The sequence below is a fragment of the Solanum dulcamara genome, chromosome 4, assembly GCF_947179165.1.
Source record: "Solanum dulcamara chromosome 4, daSolDulc1.2, whole genome shotgun sequence".
Taxonomy (NCBI): Eukaryota; Viridiplantae; Streptophyta; class Magnoliopsida; order Solanales; family Solanaceae; genus Solanum; species Solanum dulcamara.
Window position 1 is genome coordinate 8,444,940 of NC_077240.1, and position 22,678 is coordinate 8,467,617.

At 35.8% G+C, this 22,678-nt stretch overlaps 3 protein-coding genes across 3 annotated transcripts; 1 reads left to right on the plus strand and 2 right to left on the minus strand.

The window, feature by feature from the left end:
- The first annotated feature begins 9,444 nt into the window (after positions 1-9,444).
- Positions 9,445-11,763, plus strand: LOC129885987 (uncharacterized). Its single transcript, XM_055960486.1, has 5 exons — positions 9,445-9,813; positions 9,914-10,077; positions 10,366-11,083; positions 11,222-11,313; positions 11,404-11,763. Exons 1-5 carry the CDS (start codon positions 9,475-9,477, stop codon positions 11,558-11,560), a joined length of 1,470 nt encoding a protein of 489 aa, XP_055816461.1. The 5' UTR covers positions 9,445-9,474; the 3' UTR covers positions 11,561-11,763.
- Positions 11,764-12,118: 355 nt separating this feature from the next.
- Positions 12,119-17,446, minus strand: LOC129885988 (glutathione S-transferase zeta class-like). Its single transcript, XM_055960487.1, has 10 exons — positions 17,275-17,446; positions 17,114-17,207; positions 16,984-17,040; positions 16,251-16,336; positions 16,097-16,168; positions 15,183-15,236; positions 15,003-15,078; positions 13,907-13,968; positions 13,129-13,188; positions 12,119-12,524 (listed from the first exon to the last, which is right to left on the minus strand). Exons 1-10 carry the CDS (start codon positions 17,275-17,277, stop codon positions 12,426-12,428), a joined length of 663 nt encoding a protein of 220 aa, XP_055816462.1. The 5' UTR covers positions 17,278-17,446; the 3' UTR covers positions 12,119-12,425.
- A 1,147-nt stretch (positions 17,447-18,593) lies between these two features.
- On the minus strand, positions 18,594-21,295 carry LOC129888025 (uncharacterized). Its single transcript, XM_055963281.1, has 3 exons — positions 21,079-21,295; positions 19,021-20,688; positions 18,594-18,921 (listed from the first exon to the last, which is right to left on the minus strand). Exons 1-3 carry the CDS (start codon positions 21,293-21,295, stop codon positions 18,761-18,763), a joined length of 2,046 nt encoding a protein of 681 aa, XP_055819256.1. The 3' UTR covers positions 18,594-18,760.
- Between the last annotated feature and the right edge of the window lie 1,383 nt (positions 21,296-22,678).

Here is a 22,678-nt window from a genome sequence, read left to right on the forward strand (position 1 = left end):
AGTTTCATGTAGTTATTAAAATACAAGCTTTTGTTTTTGCTAGATTTAAAGGACAAATATGTCCAAGAATTTTTTATTGAATGAATAAAGACTATTTTTGTAAGTTTTTCTTATGGGAGACCAAAAAAATTGGCAAAATCGAGTGCCGAACTTGTAACCCAATAACTATACTACATTAAATTGAGTCTCGACCTGTTAAATCAATAACTCAAATTATTGACCTGATAATCAATTTAACGATTTGATCTAAAATTTTCAATGCTCTACTTATTAGTTGGGGTGTGCATCAATCGGTTCGATTTAGTTTTATGTATTATCGGTTTGGTTTATCAATTTTTAATATTTAAATACGTTTAACCAATAATCAAATCAATGAGATATTTTTTGTCGATTTTCGATTTATTTATTTTTAGTCCATAACGGTTTGTTTTCATCTTAACCAATAAAAAGATGTTAATAAAATAGAATTATATGACTTCTTCAATAATTTGGTGCTACAAGATAATAATGTAATTTTATGGAGTGCCCGTAAAATAAAAACGGTAATAACTAATACAAAAAGAATTATATAAATTTAACATAAATAAAAAAATTAAAATAATAATGTAAATTGAAGGTTTAAGTATAAGCCAAAAGAAGAAAAAGAGAGTAAGAGCCCGTTTGGTTTGGCTTTAAGTTGGTCAAAACCAACTTAAAGTCCCTTTTCAGCTTTTGGACGTGTTTGCCTAATACTAATTTTAAGCCAGAAAGTTCTTAAAGTCAGACAAAAATGAAAAGTTAGGATTTCTAACTTTTTTTTTCTAAGTGCTTAAAGTCATTTTCTTTGACCATGAAATTACTTTTATATCTCTTATATTTTAACTAAATTCCCAAACTACCCTTTTTATTCTTTTAACCCTAAAATTCACATAATTTTCCTTATTTAAGCACTTTTACCCAAACACTCAACTGCTTATTTATAAAAATAATTTTCAGTACTTTAAAGTTCTAAAAGCACTTCATACATAAAAGTTATTTTTTTAAGCACATCCAAACGGGCTCTAAGTATAAACAAAAGAAGAAAAAGACAAAAAGAAAGAAAGAAAAAAAAGAAGGAAAAGAAAAAAAAAATGATAAAAAGGACATAAATGACGAAAAAAAAGAGTAAAGGAAAAAAGAATATAACTTTTTTAGTTCCATGTAATTATTAAAATACATTTTTTTTTAATTTTGTTGTGTTTGAAGGGCAATTTTATTTAAGAATTTTTTATTAAAGAAATGGAGACTATTTTTGTAAGTTTTTCTTATGTGAAATAAAAAAAATTTGACATAATCGAGTCCCAACATGGTAACCTAAAAAGTATACTATATTAAATTGAGTCCCGACTCGTAAATCAATAACCCAATTATTAACTCGATAATCAATTTATAGGTTTGAGTTATTGATTTGACCTGAAATTTTCACAGTGCTAGTTACGAGTAGGGGTGTGCATCAATTGATTCGATTTAATTTTATATATTATCAGTTTAATTTATTAATTTTTAATTTTTAAATACGCTTAACCAATAATCAAATCAATGAGATATTTTTATCGATTTTTGATTTATTGATTTTTGGTCCTTAACAGTTTATTTTCAGTTTAACTAATAAGATGCTCATAAAATACAATTATATGACTTCTCTATTAATTTGGCGCTACAAACAATAATGAAACTTTATAGAATGCTCATAAAATAGAAACAATAGTAATTAACATGAAATGAACTATACAAGTTCAACACATATAGAAGAACCACGATAATAATGTGAATAGAAGACCTAATGACAAAAGTAGTAACCAATAAAGTACATGTATTAATATTTAATATTTACGTAGGAGTAAAGTAGTAAATTACTACTGTCTTGATGGGTTATTGATTTACGTAATAACCTAATATTAACAAATCAATATCAAAATAATAATTCGACAATTTTTTTATAAAATAATTAAAAATACGTTAACATAATAATCTAATAACAATAACCGAATAGCATTTTTTTCAATTTGATTTATTCGTCGATTCGATTTTTGCACACCCCTACTTATGAGGATCATTTGTGAACTTAATTCAATACTTGGTGATATAGAATTAGCTAGGGGTGAGTATCAGTCATTTCGGTTTGATTTTAAGTATTATCAGTTCGATTTATCAGTTTTCGATTTTTAAATACGCTAAATTAAAATCAAACCAATACGATATTTATTATTGATTTTTGGTTTATCGGTTTTTGATCTTTAACGGCTCAATTTTCGGTTTAACCAATAAAAAGTTTTTTTAGAACAAATATACGAATTCTCGAGCCGCTATCATAGCAACTTGCAAACCCTTGCCGCTGAACCTAAAATGGTAAAGCCTAAAGGGTAAATACTAAAATACTAAGTACTAAATAGTATTATATAGTGATTAACTGATTATATATTTATATTAATATTTTTTTTGTTTGATATTTGAGTATGAGTAAAAAACTAAAAATTAAATTTGTAAACTATTATAGTCTTAAAGAGTTATCGATTTACCCAATAACCAATATTATAAAATCAATACCAAATCAATAACCTAATAATTATTTTTTATAAATCATTAAATAGTCGTTAACCCAATAACCCAATAACAATAAATCAATAACACTTTTTTCGATTCAATTTATCGATCGATTCTATTTTTTCACACGCCTAATATGAGCTATGTAGAGTTGTAGGGGACTATGTCTCTGCAATTTTGGTATCAGAGTACTAATGTGCTCCAAAAAAAAGTTTTTTAGGCAAAAATGAACATTTACCAAAAGGTAAGGGGCTATAATGCTCTTCAGATTTATTATTATTTTTCGGAAAAGGGCCAAAATTACCCCTGAACTTCGAAAAATAGTTCATCCATGTCCTTCATTATACTTTAGGGCCAATTATACCCTTACCGTTATAATTTGGGCCAAATATGCCCTTGAGTATAATAGAGTGTCACGTGTCGGTTTCTTAGTGGCCAACTTATTTCCCCTCTTATTTTTTCATCCGGATCAAATAATATTAGATTCGACCCAATCAATTTAGTATCCGACCCATCAATAATATATCATACCCAAATAAACCTAAACCTAACCCATCAACAACGCTACTCTCTCTCTGTTCTCTCTCTAAAAAAATGCATACCACCTCTCTCTATCGTCTTCAACCTCCATTCTCGCAAATGATGAAAACTCGTTGTTCTTAGCCTTACTAGTCCAATCAATTGATAAAACATTTTCTTTATCACAAAGATTGAATTTTTCAGGTGCAATATTTTCTTTATTATCAGAAATAACTAGTTGGTTCTGAAGCAAATGGACACTCAATGCTTCTCCACCATTGTTGTTGCTACAATTTTGTCCGAGCTTATTTAAGGAATTACCATAAAGGAAATTATATGAATTTGAAGAACGAAGTGGGTTTGTAGTTTTCTTGAAGTCAGACATTTTTGAACACCCAATTTGAGGGAAAAAGCAGAACAACAGGTTATGAAGTATAGTAAATTGAGATGTGCAGAAACTGCAGACACTGTGTTAGCCGGTGTTTGATGGACACAGAGTTGAGTTTTATGTGTTGAAGAAACCATTTATGGATGAATTCTTGGAATTTTTGAGCTACAAGTTTGATACATGATAATATGATACATAAACTTTAAGCAGTAAAGTTTGATACATGAGAATATGATACATAAACTTTCATCTTATATTCGAGTTTGATACATGAGAATAGCTGATACTAAGTTGTAGATGTATTAGAAGCAGTAAGTTGATACATAAGTTGACTTGATACATAAGTTGTAGCTGATACATATGTATCAAGTCAACTTATGTATCAGCTGCAACTTATGTATCAGCTGCAGCTTATGTATCAGCTACAGCTTATGTATCAACTGCAACTTATGTATCAAGTCAACTTATGTATCAGCTACAACTTATGTATCAACTTACTGCTTCTGATACATTTACAACTTATGTATCAGCTGCAACTTATGTATCAAGTCAACTTATGTATCAAGTCAACTTATGTATCAGCTGCAACTTATGTATCAGCTGCAACTTATGTATCAGCTGCAACTTATGTATCAAGCGCAACTTATGTATCAAGCTGCAACTTATGTATCAGCTGCAACTTGTGTATCAGCTTAACTTATGTATCAGCTACAACTTATGTATCAGCTACAACTTATGTATCAACTTACTGCTTCTGATACATCTATAACTTATGTATCAACTGCAACTTATATATAAGCTACAACTTATGTATCATCTGAAACTTATGTATCAAGTCAACTTATGTATCAGCTACAACTTATGTATAAGCTACAACTTATGTATCATCTGAAACTTATGTATCATCTGAAACTTATGTATCAGCTACAACTTATGTATAAGCTACAACTTATGTATCATCTACAACTTATGTATCAAGTCAACTTATGTATCAGCTACAACTTATGTATCAAGCCAACTTATGTATCAGCTACAACTTATGTATCAACTTACTACTTCTAATATATCTACAAATTATGTATCAACTGCAACTTATATATCAGCTACACCTTATGTATCAGCTACAACTTATGTATCAGCTACAACTTATGTATTAAGTCAACTTATGTATCAGCTACAACTTATGTATCAACTTACTGCTTCTGATACATCTACAACTTATGTATCAACTTACTGCTTCTGATACATCTACAACTTATGTATCAACTTACTACTTCTAATATATCTACAACTTATGTATCAACTGCAACTTATATATCAGCTACACCTTATGTATCAACTACAACTTATGTATCAACTACAACTTATGTATTAAGTCAACTTATGTATCAACTACAACTTATGAATCAAGTCAACTTATGTATCAGCTGCAACTTATGTATCAACTACAGCTTATGTATCAGCTGCATCTTATGTATCAAGTCAACTTATGTATCAGCTACAACTTATGTATCAACTTACTACTTCTGATACATCTACAACTTATGTATCAACTGCAACTTATGTATAAGCTACAACTTATATATCATCTGCAACTTATGTATCAAGTCAACTTATGTATCAGCTGCAACTTATGTATAAGCTACAACTTATGTATCAAGTCAACTTATGTATCAGCTACAACTTATGTATCAAGCCAACTTATGTAACAACTACAACTTATGTATCAAGTCAACTTATGTATCAACTATAACTTATGTATCATATTCTCATGTATCAAGTCAGTTTATGTATCATATTCTCATGTATCAAACTTTACTGCTTCTGATAGATCTCAATTTACTACACTCCATACACATTTCAACTACACAACTGCAGTTTTTGCACATTACAACTGCATATTTCAACTGAACAACACAACTATACATTCATCAATATTTCAGTAAAACTAAACATAATTGAATTCGATAAATAACTGGACATTTCAAAAACTAATACACCACAAGTCTTAAGCAGTAAATACATCACCATAATTCACAAAAAACAATAACATTTCATAAAGCTAAATCAATTGTTAGGTCCCCTTCTTGGATTTAATTTTCCAATCCTCTCTTGAGCTTTAGCCTCCAACTTGCTGGTAGTAATTGCATCATTCCCTTGCCAAGTTAATCTTGTTAATGAGACTGGAAGATTGGTTGCCTCACTAACACCATTGTCGTCACCTCTAAAGCTTATTGCCCTTCTACCTGTTGGTTCTTGCGCTTTCTGCCTCCTTTGAAGTCTTGTGGAAAATTCAGAAATCACTATTGGCCTTAGAAAAGGGTCTTCATCATCTTCCTCAACTGAGGGATATTCAAAGTTAGGAAATGGAGTGCTGCTACTAGGCATGGGCTGACTATCTTGGGTTGGTTGAGGGGCTGTTAAGTTGATCTCTTCTTCAACTTGGGAATTTTCATCTTCATCAACTAAGCCCCGAGTCTGTCTCTTTTTGCCTCTAGTAGAATGTTTTTTCTTAGCTTTTTGCTTGCTTTTCTTTGGCTACAAAAAGGTGAAAAAATTATTAGAAAATAGTTAATTATACTAATATTAGATACACAACAGTTAATAGATGTGTTGATTTACCTTACCACAGCCCCTAACATTATGATTTGGCTCTCCACAGTTGTTGTAAGTTATCACTCTACCTTTCCTTGAAAGCTTCCATTCACCTTGCCTCTTAAGGGTCTCATCTTTTCCTCTATCCCTCTTAATCCTGGGTCTGCCGGCAAGTTTGACCAAAGCTGGTGGTTCCATGGCCTGAGAAGGGTCAATATTCCAAAACTGTATGCCCCTAACCGGTTGCAACTTGTGTTTATATGCTAGCTTGAATGCCTCCTTGCTATGATACCAATGTATCTCAGAAATAGGGTCAATTTTCTTGTAAATCATGGCCTTGATTGCATGTGGGCATGGAATTCCAGTAAGGTCCCATGTCCTACAAGTACACCGCTTTTGCCGCAAATTCACCACATGTCTATCATTTCCTTCTGTTACCTCATATCCACTGTCTCCATTACCATTGACCTTGCACACTTGGGCTATTTTCAAATATTCATTATACAACTTCATTGTATTAGGACTGACCAAACCATACCACTTACTCACAAATTCATCATTTTCTCTTAACTTATTCATCACCTTAATTCTTATGTCATCCAACATTCCAATGATGGGCTTATACCTTGCTTCAAGTATCCAAGAGTTGAATGACTCAGTAAAATTACTGTCCACTCTTTGATTCTTACAGACTGTATCAAGATAAGCTCTACACCATAATTCTGGAGGATACCTGCTGATTAAGTCCTTTGCAGCAAGTTCATCCAACTGCTTCATCTGTTCAAGGTGGTCTCCAAACTCCTTAGCATAGGAGGACCATGCACCCCACCATAGAAGCTTCTTCAACTCACCTTTTCTCCATCTTTTGCACCAATTTGCCTCAATGTGCTTTACACAAAATCTCTGATGTGCTTCAGGCAGTACATTCTTTACTGCATCAACTAGTCCCTACATATAAGAAACAAACAATGCTAAATATTTACACAGATTTAAAAAAAATAGATAAAAAATAGATTTAAAAGCAAATAAAAAATTAGATTTAAAAAATAGATAAAAAATAGTGTAGTTTACCTTCTGCATGTCTGATATGAAGGTTATTCCTTTGCCATTATGGAGTTCAAGTGAGTTTTGCAACTGTTGTAAGAACCAAATCCAAGTCCTCTTAGTCTCTTTATCAACCACTGCTCATGCTAGAGGGTAAAATTGATTCATACTATCTTGACCAACATCAACCAATACTTGACCCTTGGCTTTTCCTTTAAGGAATGTACCATCTAACCCAATAAATGGTCTTAAACCTTCCTTAAAACCCATTTTCAATGCATTGAAACAAATATACATTCTTAGAAATTTTCTTTTACCTTGAGCTAGTGCCTCCTTGGACAAATTAATGACAACATCACTTCCTGGATTTGATTCTCTCAATTCATTTGCATAGGCCTCCAGTTTTTTATAATTATCTATAAAACTACCTTCCAGAGTTTCCAGGACCTCTCTTTTGGCTCTTTTACATTTTCCTTCACTTACATTTAAATCAAAAACTCTATGTAAGTCAGCCCTCATATCTTTTATCTTGTATTTTGGGTCATCTTGTAACTTTCTCTTGAAATATTGAGCTATGATACTAGAGTTGATCAGTGGGTTATCATACACTACACCACAATCACTATGAGGAATTAAAGTCTTAACAGTCACCCCAACAGTAGTGTCATCATCAGATATGTGGCATATAAATGGGCATCCTACAACATCACATGAATATCTCACCCTATGCGTATCACTTTTTTCAACAACTAACTTTTTCTTATTTGTCAGTGCATAAAGTCTACAAAAATTCTTTGCTTCTGGTATGTCCTTGAAGGTCATACCCTTAACTAACTCCCTAAAATCATTCAAATTTTCAGTGATATCCCTTCTCTTGTGGGTAGCAAGTCTCTCTAATTCCTCATTATCATATTCTGGACAATCAAATGCCATACCATATCATCCTCAGTGTCACTACAATCTGTCCCAACTTCAGTAACAAAATTAGGTACTAAAGAAAGTGATTCATCATTTTGTAGAACATTTGAAACATGCACATCTGTCCCAACTTCATTAACAAAATTAGGTACTAAGAAAAATGATTCATCACTTTGTAGAATATTGGGAACATGCACAGCTATTTCGCATTCATCAGTAGCAAAGAAATGAATGACATGGTATTCTTCGGAGACAAATGATAATAATTTCCTAATACCTTCATCACCTTCTAATTCAAAGTACTTTCCAGATGGTCCAGCAACAATTAATTGTTGGACACCTATAAATCCTAAATGGAAAGTGTACTCATTTACAATGTCAATATAAGATAAGAGATCAGGATCATACTCTCTCCAATAGTGAACCCATTTCTTTTCATACAATACATGTGGTTCTCGAATCCAATCACCACCATGATGGAAGAATAAGTTGACTTTTATCATCTTAACAAGCTGCAATTAATTAGTAAGTAAAAGTTAATGTAAATGAGTAGACAAAATAAGACTCTGGACAAAATTTATTTTCTAACTCCAAAAATGATCTAAAGCCTAAACAGCAAATGAAGTTCTCATTATTGTCTATCACCGAAAAATAAAAAGAAATTATTTTTTAAAATTGATTAAGTCAAGCATAGGGTAACAACAAATGAAATTTGCATTGTTGTCTATCCCCTTCGTAACCATATCATAACCATAAAGAAAAGGGGGAAAACAAACAACTGATAATAAACTAGGAATATAAAACTGTTGGGCAAAACCCCAAATTTCAAAAAAAAAAAATCACCAGATTTTTTAAAAAAATCATCAGATTTCAAAAAAAATAAAAATCAACCTCCATTAATGTTCAGACTTAACAATCCGCAACAAGCCTTTAAAAAACTGAAAACACAACAATAGCTGTAGCAGATAAACGAAGATTATGAAATTTATGAAGAACCTTTTTCCAATAAGAACCTTATGAATAACAACAGCAGTAGATAAATGCCTATATTTACAATATTTGATGATGAAATGGAGGTTGAAGACGATAGAGAGAGGTGGTATGCATTTTTTTAGAGAGAGAACAGAGAGAGAGTAGCGTTGTTGATGGGTTAGGTTTAGGTTTATTTGGGTATGATATATTATTGATGGGTCGGATACTAAATTGATTGGGTCGAATCTAATATTATTTGATCCGGATGAAAAAATAAGAGGGGAAATAAATTGGCCACTAAGAAACCGACACGTGGCACTCTATTATACTCAAAGGCATATTTGGCCCAAATTATAACGGTAAGAGTATAATTGGCCCTAAAGTATAACGAAGGCATGGATGAACTATTTTTCAAAGTTCAGGTTAATTTTGGCCCTTTTCCGATTATTTTTTCTTCTTTTTCCTCTCCCATTCCAATGTCTCTCACCAGTAAAATGCAGCACCGGCGAGAGATCGATCGCCGCCGCAGCGTGGTGGTGGAGCTACCACTCGAGGACGGAGACGGAGACTGCGCCACATTCGATTTGGAAAAAGCAGTATGTAGCCACGGCCTCTTCATGATGGCCCCAAACCGCTGGGACACTCTCTCCAAAACCCTAGAACGCCCACTGCGCCTCTCCGAAAATATTAACGACGATGATCACGAACAATCAGTTCTCGTCCGAATTACTCAACCCTCGGATTCTCCTCATTCACTCCTTCTTCGTGTTTTTGGCACCGATTCTCTTTCCACTTTACACCAACGTTCTTTGCTGGTACACTTTTTTTCCTCAAGTATTTGTTTAAATTTGTACGTTTTGCATTTCCTTGTGTAGTTTCGTTTATGGGCTGGGGTTTACTTTTACTGTTATATAGGGTCAAGTGAAGCGAATGGTGAGATTATCAGTGGAAGAGAATAAACGAGTAAAACAATTTCAGGAGATTTGTGGCGAAGCAAAGGAGAGGGGATTTGGGAGAGTGTTTAGATCACCGACATTGTTTGAGGACATGGTGAAGTGTGTGCTGCTCTGCAATTGCCAGTGAGTATTAAACTAGTTACATTCATTAGTCAAAAAGAGAAAATATAGTATAACGCTATGCGAAGATTTTTGCTAGTCGACCTAGTTATAGTATGCAATCCGTGTAAGGAAATCAAGATTTTGAATAATTTGAAGAAAATAAGAGAATGCATCAATTGTTTAATGAGAAGTGAAATTGTGGACAAATTGGCCTGGTAGCAGCTTGATATGGTGTTTGGATAAAATCGAAAGAAAGAAATGTGCATAAATGTGTGGCCTTTTCTGATTATCTTTGCTTCCTTTGTGTAGGTGGTCAAGGACGTTGAGCATGGCTGAAGCATTATGTGAGCTTCAGTTGGAGCTAAACTGTCCCCTTTCAGCTGTATCTTTTTCTGGTCCTGATAATCAAAATCAGTTGAAGGGTGTAACTTCTAAGTCTGAGCATTTCTCTCCAAGAACACCAGCAGGAAAAGAATCACGGAAAAGAGCTGGAGCTTATGTATGTTCCAGAAACTTGTTAGAGGGGCTTGCAGAAGTAGAAGAAATCGTGAATATAGGGAAGCCGGGTGCAAGTGTGGCACCTGCATTTTCGGATGGTAAAGAGGTTCTCCAAAAAAGTGATCTTTGTCCGGCAACTACTGAGGTTTGTGAAGTTAGTACATGTGCACCATTCAATCCTGATCCTTCAGAAGATAGAAAGCTAAGCTCTTTTAATCAGCTTGGAAATTTCCCTAGCCCAAAAGAATTGGCAAGCCTTGATGAAAGTTTTCTAGCAAAGCATTGCGGTCTTGGTTATAGAGCTGGCCGCATTATAAAGCTTGCTAAGGGCATTGTTGAAGGCAGTATTCAGCTGAAAGAACTTGAAGAATCTTGTAGCAACCCAAGCTTGTCCAACTATGATAAAATGGCTGAGCAGCTGAGAGGAATAGATGGATTTGGCCCATTTACTTGTGCTAATATACTGATGTGCTTGGGTTATTACCATGTGATTCCTACTGATTCAGAAACAATTAGGCATCTAAAACAGGTATTAACTTTCACTTCAAACTTGACTTTAAAGGAGGTCTATTATTTTTGCCAATGTACACCTGTGCTCCCCTGAAATTATCATGGATTCATATTTTATTAGGAATCTTAGACAGGTTCACTGTTGCGAAAATTTCAGGTTCACGCTAGAACCTCCTCCTTACAGAAAGTTCAAAAGGATGTTGAAAAAATTTATGGGAAATATGCACCGTTTCAGTTCTTGGCATATTGGTAGGGTGCTGCACCTATTTCCTGTTCCAACTTGTTTCTCTATGTGAACTTCCTTGCTAAAGTTCTGTTATTGGTTTTTCTCTTGAGCAGGTCAGAGATGTGGCACTTTTATGAGGAACGGTTTGGTAAGCTTAGCGAGATGCCCCACTCGGAATATAAACTCATTACTGCCGCAAATATGAGACAGAAAAGAAATGGCAAATGCAAGAAGTTGAAGATAACCTCAGCAGAAAAGCTTGAGGCTTAACTTAGAATTCAGGCATGAATGATTGATTAAGGGATAATTACAGTCCAATGCCTTGGATATATATAATTAGTGTATTGGTTTTGTATATTTCGGCCATATTGGTACGTTCCCATGATGATCAATGCTGAATTTGCCTTTTCTATTTGTTCATGTAATTTCCTTTTTCTAAAGGTAATTCATTGAGATTCATTTTTAGTTCTGTACATGAATTAGTCTTTCAATCTTGTATAGGAGACGGAGGGAAGCCGCTAAAACATAACATAGGATTGTACGTTCCAACAATTTGTGCAACTTTAGCAAAGGGATGTTTAAGGTTAATGCATTTGCACGAAGTTGACTGTACGTTTTTTACTCTTTCACCAGATACAACTCAACATTTGAATTTGCTCATTGTTCATTTCTGTTCCATGAGGGTACATGCAACATATCTGTTTCATGTAGAAACCTTTTTCCCTCCCATAAATCCCAACACTGCAACAAGCTACAGAGTTGGTGATCAATGATATGTCTACCAAGCACTCAGTTCAACCAAACCAAAAAAACAATAGAAACATCCTCTCTTTTCAACATGCAGACAACTTTATAATATGAGGAATGTTCATCCTAGGCTCCTTAACATAGGTACAACACCATTTTCACTATCTGTACTTCAGTGCTCATGACTGTGCCATAACTGAAGTGCTACAAAGCTCTACATTTATTCATCGTAAATTTACAAAAGGCAAGTGCCTTCAGAAATAGAATGTGCAGCAAGTCCAGTAGTTATGTCAATGGTTTGACAAGGGAACTTTAAAGGAGATGGATGGCCTGTTTATTGAAATACTAATTAGTATGTGATACACAAATGGAACCTCAGATTCTTGCCTCAGCCTGTGGCATCAGGCTGCTTTTCTGGCATAGCATCCTGGAAAGCGGGCAGCTCTTGGTAAGCCTCAAATACCCTCAACAGAGTAGGGAATTGATTCTGCACATTGCATTGACAACTTTTAGGAAGAAGATATTTGTTAAAGAGGAGATGTATGCATATAACTTCACCTAAGAAATATGAAATTACCACCATTGACTCTGGTAAATCAAGTGAAGTGGATATACCATCCAGTTTATTTGATAGGAAAAAATTACTTCTTGAAAGCGACAATTGATTAAAAGAAGAAATAACCCCCCCCCCCCAAAAAAAGAAAAAAAGAAGAAACATTGGATTGGTAAGACGCAAATTCACAGTAAGGTAAACTGTCAGGGAAAAATCAAAACAATCGATCAATCCTAACAAGACAAATGAAATGATACAGCAATGAATACCCCTTTATCTGATCAAGAAATGCAGTACTGCACTGCCTTGTCTCTACTCCAAGATGAGAAAACATAGGTAACTTTTAGGTACTCATTATGTATGCCATTAAGAAACAATTCACAAGATCAGATACAAATTAACTGAGGTTTGTAAGACATTAATTTCCCTTTAGGTTTACAAAATCTTTATTGTACCATGTTCTTTTTATACCAGAAAGCGAGTAGAGATGAAAATGAATCTCCTGTATACGGTGGGATGTCTATTATAAAGGCATTACCATGTCAACTTCAAAACGCTTGATTACCGCATGGATCTGAGGTGCCAGAAACAAGTCGGCCTGCAAGTTGCAAAACAAGTTGAGCATCTGAATTGGATTCGATATGGCATAGAAGTGTCCATGGTTTTGGTCTGTTAGAGGTAATACTGAGTGAACTGAATCGGGATTTTCTCTTCTGCCATTGAAGTCATCACTATTTCATCATGCAGGTATAATTGTATATTTTTAAAATCAAGTTCTAGTGAGCTTACTTATTAAGTGAGTATTGAATGCTCTTTACCTTCTTTGACCAAAGTAAGAAGGCATATGAGATCTAACAAATTGTTAGTGAGCTTGCTTATTAAGTGAGTATTGAATGCTCTTTACCTTCTTTGACCAAAGTAAGAAGGCATATGAGATCTAACAAATTGTTAGTGATCAAGGTTCCTGATTTATATAGCATTGTACTTGACAAAAATGGTATAATAGCTGATTATCGGGATGGAAGCTCATGAATGTTTCAATTTAGAAGGAATTTTAATGTTTGGGAGATAGAAAGAGTGGAGATTTTACTTAATATTGCTAAATAGCATTTCCCTGAGTGTTACTAATAAAATTTTCCTTTACTTGTCAAAGAAAAAAGAAAGATATGATAGTTGAGACCTATGGGGTAAAAGACTTGGAAGTGCACAGTGAGTTGCTAATGTCAACACATGTATGAAACATATCAAGACATCAATTAGCATTGTGTGTTCAGTGCATATCTAGGCAGCAATATATGAACTGAAAAGAAACAAACCATGTAAACTTCATCTCCTGTTGCATACTTTCCAGCATAATCTTTAAGTAGCTTTTCAAGTGCTGCAAAAGCAAATCTCTGTTAAGAAAACCTCTATATCAACTGAGATAAATCCTTCTTCTAACAACTCTTTACTGTTACTACTAAAATCAGTTTATTCTGGTGAAGTGCAATCAACTGCAGTACATCAAACAATCAATCCTACCATGTTGTGGCCACAGGAACCTTCTTTTGGGAAGTGTGTCTTCAGGAACTTTAATTACAAATGCCAAGGACCTAAGCATCTAAAACACATGCTACAGAGCTACAAGGAAACAACTTTTTGGATATTAATTTGATTTATTTCCTAAAGACATCAGCTTGATCCAAAATTCAAGAAGAGCAAAAGCACGTGGCTGTTACAAAGACGAGTTGGTCTTAAAACAAGATTCAGAGAACGAAAAAAACAAGCAAGCAGGACCAGTGAAAGAAAAAGAGATGCAATTTCAGCAACCAGCAGCAAAAGTTATCATTTTGCAAGAACAAACCAACCAATCAATAGCTAATGCAGATTTGGCCGGGATATTGATAATGGCAAATAGTTGTCCCTGCTTGATAGGCTGGGTTACTACTAACAGAAAAGAAAATCTCTGTTATAAGCATCTGAATAGAAGTTTCATCAAATACCCAGTGCCTAAGAGTGAAACAGTAATTTAGCTTGAAGTTACTACAACAACCTTTACTGAGTCTAGGATTAACTTATACCAGCGACTTCTAAGTTAGGTACTCGACAACTGCAAAAATACGTAGCAAGAAAATGACCATTCTAGTGTCTTCATCTAAGAATCTTAGGCTCTTCTTAGGGCACATTTGTAAAATTCCGAGTGTCTTCATCCAAGAATCTTAGGCTCTTCTTAAGGCACTTTTGTAAAATTCCGAAAATTAAATGTATGCCATTCAATTTATGCAAAGGTAAGGCAAGCAGAGGTACTGTCCAAATCTAGTCCTATGAGCTGCATATGGGACCAAAATACTTATCAAAAACAAATTTATGGGACAGGAAGTAAGTTAGCATTGATTCACGCTATGTCTGCAAAGGCACTAAGAGCAATGTTACCTTCAAAGCCTTTTCTTATATGACTTTGAACCCAAGGAATTGTCTCATTAGGGCCAACTTTTTCGTGGATGTACTTCTGTGAATGGGAAGGCCAAAAAAAAGAGAGTAAATCTTATGAATCTTTAAACATGTGAAAATAACCTCATATGACCAGTGAACAGAACAATAATTTTAACTCACAAGTACAGCAAGATTCTGTAGAGGCTGAATGTTTGCCGAAACAATGTTTGCAGCCTGCAGAAATGGAAATACACAGAAGATTTGCTAAATCAGTTATAATTCCAATAACTTGGGCAAAAAGAATATTTCAGAAAGAAAAAAAATGCAAACAGAAAGACATAGGAGACCAGGGATTAAGGTTGAGAAAGAGCTATAGGAATTCACAGGAATTAACATTTCTCTCTTTCTGGCAGCTTATTTCATGAGAGGTATCAGTGCAGTACTGAAGTGGAGGCAAAGAAGGCCATATTCTGAGATAGAAGAGACCCACAGTTTTTGTTAGCCACATGGTATTTTCATCTGTTTCAGTGGATTATCCTACTTTGCTCATGGACTTGGAAATACCAAAAAGTTAAGGTCACAGACATCTGAGACGAGGAAAACATGTAATTTTAGTCACTTAAGGCACATCTAAGTGCTGAAACAATGAAATACTAAGTCATGAGAAGATAATACTTAAAATGCACACGGTTCTTTGAATTCCTCAACAGGAAATAGATTGAAAACAAGTAGAATTGAATGATGTGCTAAATATTTCAACATTATACGATTTTTTTTTTTTACAAGTACTGATCAAGTATCTCAAGTTCTTTTTATTTTCAAATAAGCAACATTGGGTTTAAAAGCAATTGGTTCATTCCCAACATGGAGGGAAGTGTTTTAGCAGAGCTTCCAGGTAATAACCAAGTCATTTTCATTCCACTGCATGGAATCGCTAAAATTCAGAATTTCGGTCTAGCTGCTTAAGTGATATCAAATAATCAGACCCCAGAGCACGGTACTAAAAACTTCAGTTCCTATTTTTTTTAATCAATAATAAAGAACTTTAGCTCATTTATGGCCATAAAATAACATCGCCCACTTTTCCTTTGTACCTGATAGTTGATTGCTCTTTTCTGAAGATCCTGGGGCAACAATGCTCGCTGGGGATACTTCTCTTCCAGATACTGCCCAAGAAATCTTCTCATCACCAACATAGCAATGATAAAAAATTACATACTCAAATGGCACAGCACAAGAAAAACGCACCATTATGATAGCAAAAGAGTCGGCAATTATTGCATCTCCATCCACCAACGTGGGCACATATCCAAGGGGATTCAACTTCAAGTATTCTATTCCACACATTACAAAGGTCAAAAAGAAGAAAAAAAGTTCAGAAGAATTCTACAATGATTTGTTAACACCCTGAAAACCCAATTTCTCACTTTAATCCTAATTAATAACAACCAGCAGCTCCATGTAACATTCTAACTAACAAATACCACACACTCTCTATTGATCAATAAGGGTGTGTTTGGTATGGTTTTTCCATTTTTCCCATGTTTGGTTGGTCAAAATCTTTGGAAAACATTTTCGGTAGGAAAACAAATTCCTTAAAAAAGAGGAGAATGACTTCCCTAGTGGAATCAGGAAACAGAAGCTCCGCAAGTATCATTCCATATTGATTGTCTCTTCCCCACCCTCCAATACATCCCACCTCATAGACCCCCACCATACACAACTCCCATAGTGTTTGTGTAGATTATATACACATATAGTTGAGACAACATTTTCTACTTACATACCAAACACAAGAGAATAAGTAAAAAATTACTTGTTTTCCAAGAAAGAACTTTCCATCATACCAAACACAGCCTAAGTATAAACATTCACTAACTGATTTTTATCACCAGCAGCTCCTTATAACTACCTGAAACCAACTATCTTTCAACCGTTCAAAAACTTAAACACCCAAAAAAGAAAAAAGTTACAGACTAACCAGGGTCCCTTTGTTCTCCTTTAAGCAAGTTAACAGCTTTATACTCATAATCCAATCCTAACAAGGAAAAAAAAAGGGTTAGCAAAGAATCCTCCTATTTTTCGAAAGAGAAAGTAATCAGAAAGTTAACCTTTCAAATTGAGAGCTATTCGGACACGAAATGCACATGAACTCCTCCAATATGAGTAGAGCTGCAACTTCTTTGATTTCTCCCCACTCCCTGCCTGAAAATTCATGAAATAAGCAAATAAAAACCCTATTCAATTAATGTAGTACGAGATTAGTACTCACCATATCAATGCAAGTAAACGGTACTTTCAGAAATGATCAACAAAGAGAGAATATCTGATACTATCCCCTCTTATATACTGATACAGTTGGTACCAAAATTGAAATTTTCCTATTCGTCGGCGGGACCGACCCGAATACGTCTACGCCGGCCGGCCCCATTCGACTACTTTGTAGTGTCCTAACATTTTGTTTTTTTGTTCCGTTTTCTTTATGGCTTTCTCTTCTTTTTTTTTTTTTTTAAAAAAACTTCTTTTATTTTTGACACTTGTAATTTGATTGACCAAAAGATGAAAAAAAAAACACTTAATTTTATTCGATTTGAACAGTAAATTAAAAGAATTAAAAATATTTGATTAATATGGTATTAATCAAGAAAAAAATTGAAGTGAATAAAATCAAACCAAAGACAATATCCAAACATATATTTCATACTAGTAAATTGGTCCGTACTTTGTGTGATTATTAAAATCTTATTAAATTTATGAATTTAAATATAAATAAAATTGTTTTTTACAAAAATTTGACTGACGTTCTTCACAAATATATAGTTTTAAAGTAATCAAGTATTTTCAACAATTTCTTGAGACTTTTAATTGTAAATATACTACGAAAAAACTACAAAACATTATTTCGTTTGGATTCAATCTTCTACATAATTTTTTTTTTTTTATGGGAACAGACCCTACACGAGGCTCCCACCTCTCGTGCACAGTCAGGGGTTAAGCAACACCCCCAAGCCTTAACATAAATAATCAAAATAAAAATACAAGGAGGGGGACATAAACCTTACCTCCGATCTTATGGTGGTTCATAAGTCGGCTAACCTATTAAGGTCGGCTAACTCATCCCCGATACAAAAAGAGACTAACTATAACTAGAAAGCAGTAAACCTGTGAGAGGACTCCTCCCGGTACAATTCAACTATGAAAGCATAAATGAGGGAGACTCTCCCCTTCCATGAGAAAAAAGAAAAGTAACCTACACTAGTCCTATTCCAACTATGCTACGTACCAGACATAGCTACATTGAAGAAGAACAAGTATACGAAACTTCTATCTCGCATGGGATGGGAAATTCTTTTCATCTTTGCTCTTTTTAGTCTTGTCGTACCAAGAAAATCCAGGTGAAATATGCCTTTGTATCAGTATCATGATTACCAGCTAAGGAGGCTGAAAGGATAGGAAATATATGGAACTATAGTAGCCAACAGCCTTTGATTTGTTGTGGAAGAAAGTGTAGCTGTGCACCTGCACAGACAGACAAAACCAGAAACATGCACAAGCAACCAAGTCTGGAGGTTGCTGTACGTGGATGTGTTGGTTTTGGCCTCTGTTGTTGCTGATGCTGTTGAACTTCATCTTTCAATTCTGCACTTTCAGCTTCAGCTCTGTGGTTGAGTTGTTGTTTGGTGTGTGGCTGAGTAGTTGTTTGGTGTTGTGTTTCCACAGTATGTATATGGAGTTGATGGAGGTGTATCATTCTACAGCTACTCATGATATTGTTGTTGGTTCTTGGATGTTGTCTCTGAGGGTGTTGGAGTTCCTTCTGGGTTCCACTGTTGCCTGTATCTCCAACAACCATTAGCTTGTATTTGTTCCTTGTCTGCTTCAAGTTGGTGTAGCTGTTGCAGCTGTTGATGGAATGCATCTGATATGTATGGAGAGGTGATCCATGCTTTAGTATCCAGTTGTTTACAATTATGAGGATCTGCACCTGCACAGACAAACAACAACAAAAACAACAAACCCAAGGCTGCCAATCTGCAGGTTCTGATGGCTGCAGTCTCCCTAGGCTGCTTGTTGGTCTTTGTTATGAGGTGGTTAGACTTCTTGGAGTACCTGTACAGAAAAACAAAACAAACAAACTTGTATATGTTTCTTGTCTGCTGCAGGTGGATGGAGTTGTTGCTGGGGTGACTGCTCTTGGGGCTCAATGCAGCTTCAAGGAGGAAGCTGCAGCTGGGGTACCTGCATAAATCAAAACGACTGCACCTCACAACCAAGGGGATCTGCAGGCTGCTGTACCCATGTTCCTTGTGTGCTGCCAGTTGGTAGAGTGTTTGCTGTGGTGTGTTGATGTTAGAGAGTGTGGATGTCCCTAAGAAAAAACAATCAGCCAAAGACAAACAGCCAAACAAACACAAAAACCAGAAGGAAGTTGCATTTCTGCATAGTCCTTGTGGAGGCCTCTTAGTAATTGTTTTGGTATTTGTTTTGGTGGTTGTAGCTGTGATGTGTTCTATGTAGGTGTTGGGAAGACATGTTGATGAGTCCATCCTGACATCTGCATCTACACAACAAACAAGAACCAGCAAGAAAGGAGCTGAGGTTAATAGAAAAGATCTCAAACAAGTGTGCATCTTCTTGTTGCTTCCTTTGTGATTAGGTTGCTTGTTGGTGTCAGTTACACAAGAATGGATGTCCTTTGTTGTGATCAGGTTCAAATTCTTGGAGTACCTGCACAGACAATCAAAACCAACAAACCACACAACCCAAGAAATCTGCATGCTGCTGTAACCAATAGTAGTACTATTAGGTTGTATTTGTTCCTTGTCTGCTGCAGGTTGGTGGAGTTGTTGCTGGGGTGTGTTGATAATAGAGAGTGTGGTTGACCAGCTGAGTGTGTTGCTCCATAGAAGCCCCAGGACATTGCATCCCTCATAGCAGTTCCAAAGAGAGCCTGCATAAGTGGACAAAGGCCATGTCCAAAAAGATGGAGAAGAACAAGGCCAAATACTGGATTGGATGTTATGGGATTGTGTCTGTGAATTCCTGGTGATCAACTCCAATTTCTGATGGAATAGCTCCCCAGTTTTTGATGTCCCTAAGCAAAAACTAACAGCCAAATACAAACAACCAAACAACCACAAAATCCAGAAGGAAGTTGCTGCTCTGCACAGTCCTTGTGTAGGACTCTTAGTGATGGCTGCAGGTTCCCTAGGCTGCTTGTTGGTCTTTGTTTTGAGGTGGTTAGACTTCTTGGAATAGCTCTCCAATTTCTGATGGAATAGCTCTCCAGTTGTTGATGTACCTGCAGCTACACAACAACCAGGAGCCAGCAGGACAGGGGTTGCACAATGGGCTGCTGCAAGTGTTGAGCTTTTAGAGAGTTCATGGATGGAGTGGAGAAACTGCTGAAGGTTTGTGTGCAGCTCCAATTTTGTGTTGGAGCATGCTTCACAGAACAGAGGATCCTCTCTTGTGATCTGGTTCAAGTTGCTTGTGTGTGGCTCCCCATTAGTTATTGCACCTAAACAAAAACAAACAAAGGAATACATACAACCAAACAAGTACCAAAAACAATAGGGGGCTCCATTTCTGCACACTCCTTTTGTTTCAGTCATGGAGAGTCCTGTAGCAGTGTTGTCCTCCATATATTTGTTGTTAGAGCATGCTGGTGTATATCTCCAACAACCTGCAATTACACAGCAAATAACCAAAGACAAGCAAGGACCTGTACAGGTTAATAGAAGAGAAAGGATCTCAAAGAGAGTTTTGGAGCCTGTTAGCATTTTCCATGTCGCTCGACTAACGTCTCCTCTTATCCGTTTGAGCTGGAACTTTCTGAAGTTTGCATATATATTCTCTCCTTTATCCATGCAAAGTTTGAAGGCTTGTTTCCCAAGATGGAGCTTCAATTTAGCAAAATTCTTCCTTTTTAATTTTAAGACAGCTGATTGTTTCAAGCTCGCTCGCCTAACGTTTCTAATTGTCCGTTTCGGCTGAAATTTCTTAGGCCTTGTCAAAAAAACATAAGCTACAATCCTGCAAATTTTGGGAGCCTTTGGACAGGCCCACATGATACCCCTCACCCTGCACCTGCTGCCCTGCTGAGGCTTAGAGGCTGCAGGGGGTTTGGAGGATGTATTTGTGCTCTTCTCTATGTATTTGTTGTTGAAGAGTGCTGCTATATCACTCCAAACACCTGCAGTAATACAGCAAACAAACCCAAACAAGACATAATATACACAGACTAGCAATAGAGAAAGGACCTCATTAAGAGCCTTGGAGACTGTTATCATTTTCCAAGTCGCTCGACTAACGTTTCCAATTCTCCGTTTGAGCTGAAACTTTATGAAGGTAGTATATATATCCTCTCCTTTAGTCCTGCAAAATGTGAAGGCTTGTTTCCCAAGTTGGAGGATCCAAATTACTAAAGACCCTCTCTTTATGCTTAAGGCAGCTGAATGTTTCCATGTCGCTCGCCTAACGCCTCCGATTATTCGTTTGGGCTGAAACTTTTTGGGACTTGTCAAAATATTATATTCTACCATCCTGCAAAGATTGGGGGCCATTGGACAGGTCCACATGTTACTCCTCACCCTGCACCTGCTGCCCTGCTGAAGCTTAGAGGTTGCAGGGTGTTTGGAAGTTGTTTTTGTGCTCTTGTCTATGTATTTGTTGTTGAGGAATGCTAATATATTACTCCAGACACCTGCAATAATACAGCAAACAAGCCCAAACAAAACATAATATACACAGACTAGCAATAAAGAAGGGACCTCAGTAAGAGCTTTGGAGAGTGTTATCATTTTCCAAGTCGCTCGACTAACGTCTCCAATTATCCATTTGAGTTGAAACTTTATGGAGTTAGCATATATATCCTCTCCTTCAGTCCTGCAAAGTTTGAAGACTTTTTTCCCAAGTTGGAGGGTCCAAATTACTAAAGACCCTCTCTTTAGGCTTAAGGCAGCTGAATGTTTCCATGTCGCTCGCCTAACGCCTTCAATTATCCGTTTGGGCTGAAACTTCTTGGGACTTGTCAAAATAATATATTCTAACATCCTGCAAAGTTTGGGGGGCATTGGACAAGTCCACATGCTACTCCACACCCTGCACCTGCTGCCTTGTACCATCCTGCTAAATCCTAAATCTATTGGTAAGGAGATTATCCTATAAGAGCAGTAAATTAGGGAGACTCTCCCTTTTTCAATGGACCTAATTATCATTATTAATATCAGTTAATAACTCAATGTATGAAGAAGTTCCTTCAATGTGGTTGATTGATCTTCTTCATCTTGGTTCTCCTGAAGCTAGCCATGCCAGCTTTGTCCATTTTGTAATGTCCCTTGGTCTCTCTTGGAAGCTGCTGAAAGCTGTAGTAGTGTTGTGTATAGCTTTTCATGTGGCTTTCCTTTGAGAGTGAATCTGCAGTGTAATTAGCTTCCCTAAAGATATGACTGAACTGGAAATTCTCCAGTTTGCTAACCAATACCTGCAATTCAGTAGTATAAGCAACAATGTTCCATGGAGGTTTAGCCTCTTGTTTGAGCCACTTGATTAGAAGTTCAGAATCCACTTCAAGGGCTACCCTGCTGTATCCATGTTGTAGGCACCACTGAATACCAATAATTGCTGCCTGCACTTCAGCTTGGTTATTAGAACCACAACCTAGTGGAGATGCA

Bases quoted from the DNA above. Each gene is read 5' to 3' on its own strand.
- LOC129885987 (XM_055960486.1), top strand. From the start codon at position 9,475: ATGTCTCTCACCAGTAAAATGCAGCACCGGCGAGAGATCGATCGCCGC. The intron at 10,078-10,365 runs GTGAGTATTAAA...TCCTTTGTGTAG, and splicing joins GTGCTGCTCTGCAATTGCCA to GTGGTCAAGGACGTTGAGCA. The intron at 11,084-11,221 runs GTATTAACTTTC...CGAAAATTTCAG, and splicing joins CAATTAGGCATCTAAAACAG to GTTCACGCTAGAACCTCCTC.
- LOC129888025 (XM_055963281.1), bottom strand. From the start codon at position 21,295: ATGATAACAGTCTCCAAGGCTCTTAATGAGGTCCTTTCTCTATTGCTA. The intron at 20,689-21,078 runs GTATCATGTGGG...GTGTAATTGCAG, and splicing joins CAGCAGGTGCAGGGTGAGGG to GTTGTTGGAGATATACACCA. The intron at 18,922-19,020 runs GTTTGTTGTTTT...CATACATATCAG, and splicing joins CTGCAGATTGGCAGCCTTGG to ATGCATTCCATCAACAGCTG.
- LOC129885988 (XM_055960487.1), bottom strand. The intron at 16,169-16,250 runs GTGCGTTTTTCT...TTTCTTGGGCAG, and splicing joins ACTCTTTTGCTATCATAATG to TATCTGGAAGAGAAGTATCC. The intron at 15,079-15,182 runs GTGAGTTAAAAT...TCCCATTCACAG, and splicing joins TACAGAATCTTGCTGTACTT to AAGTACATCCACGAAAAAGT.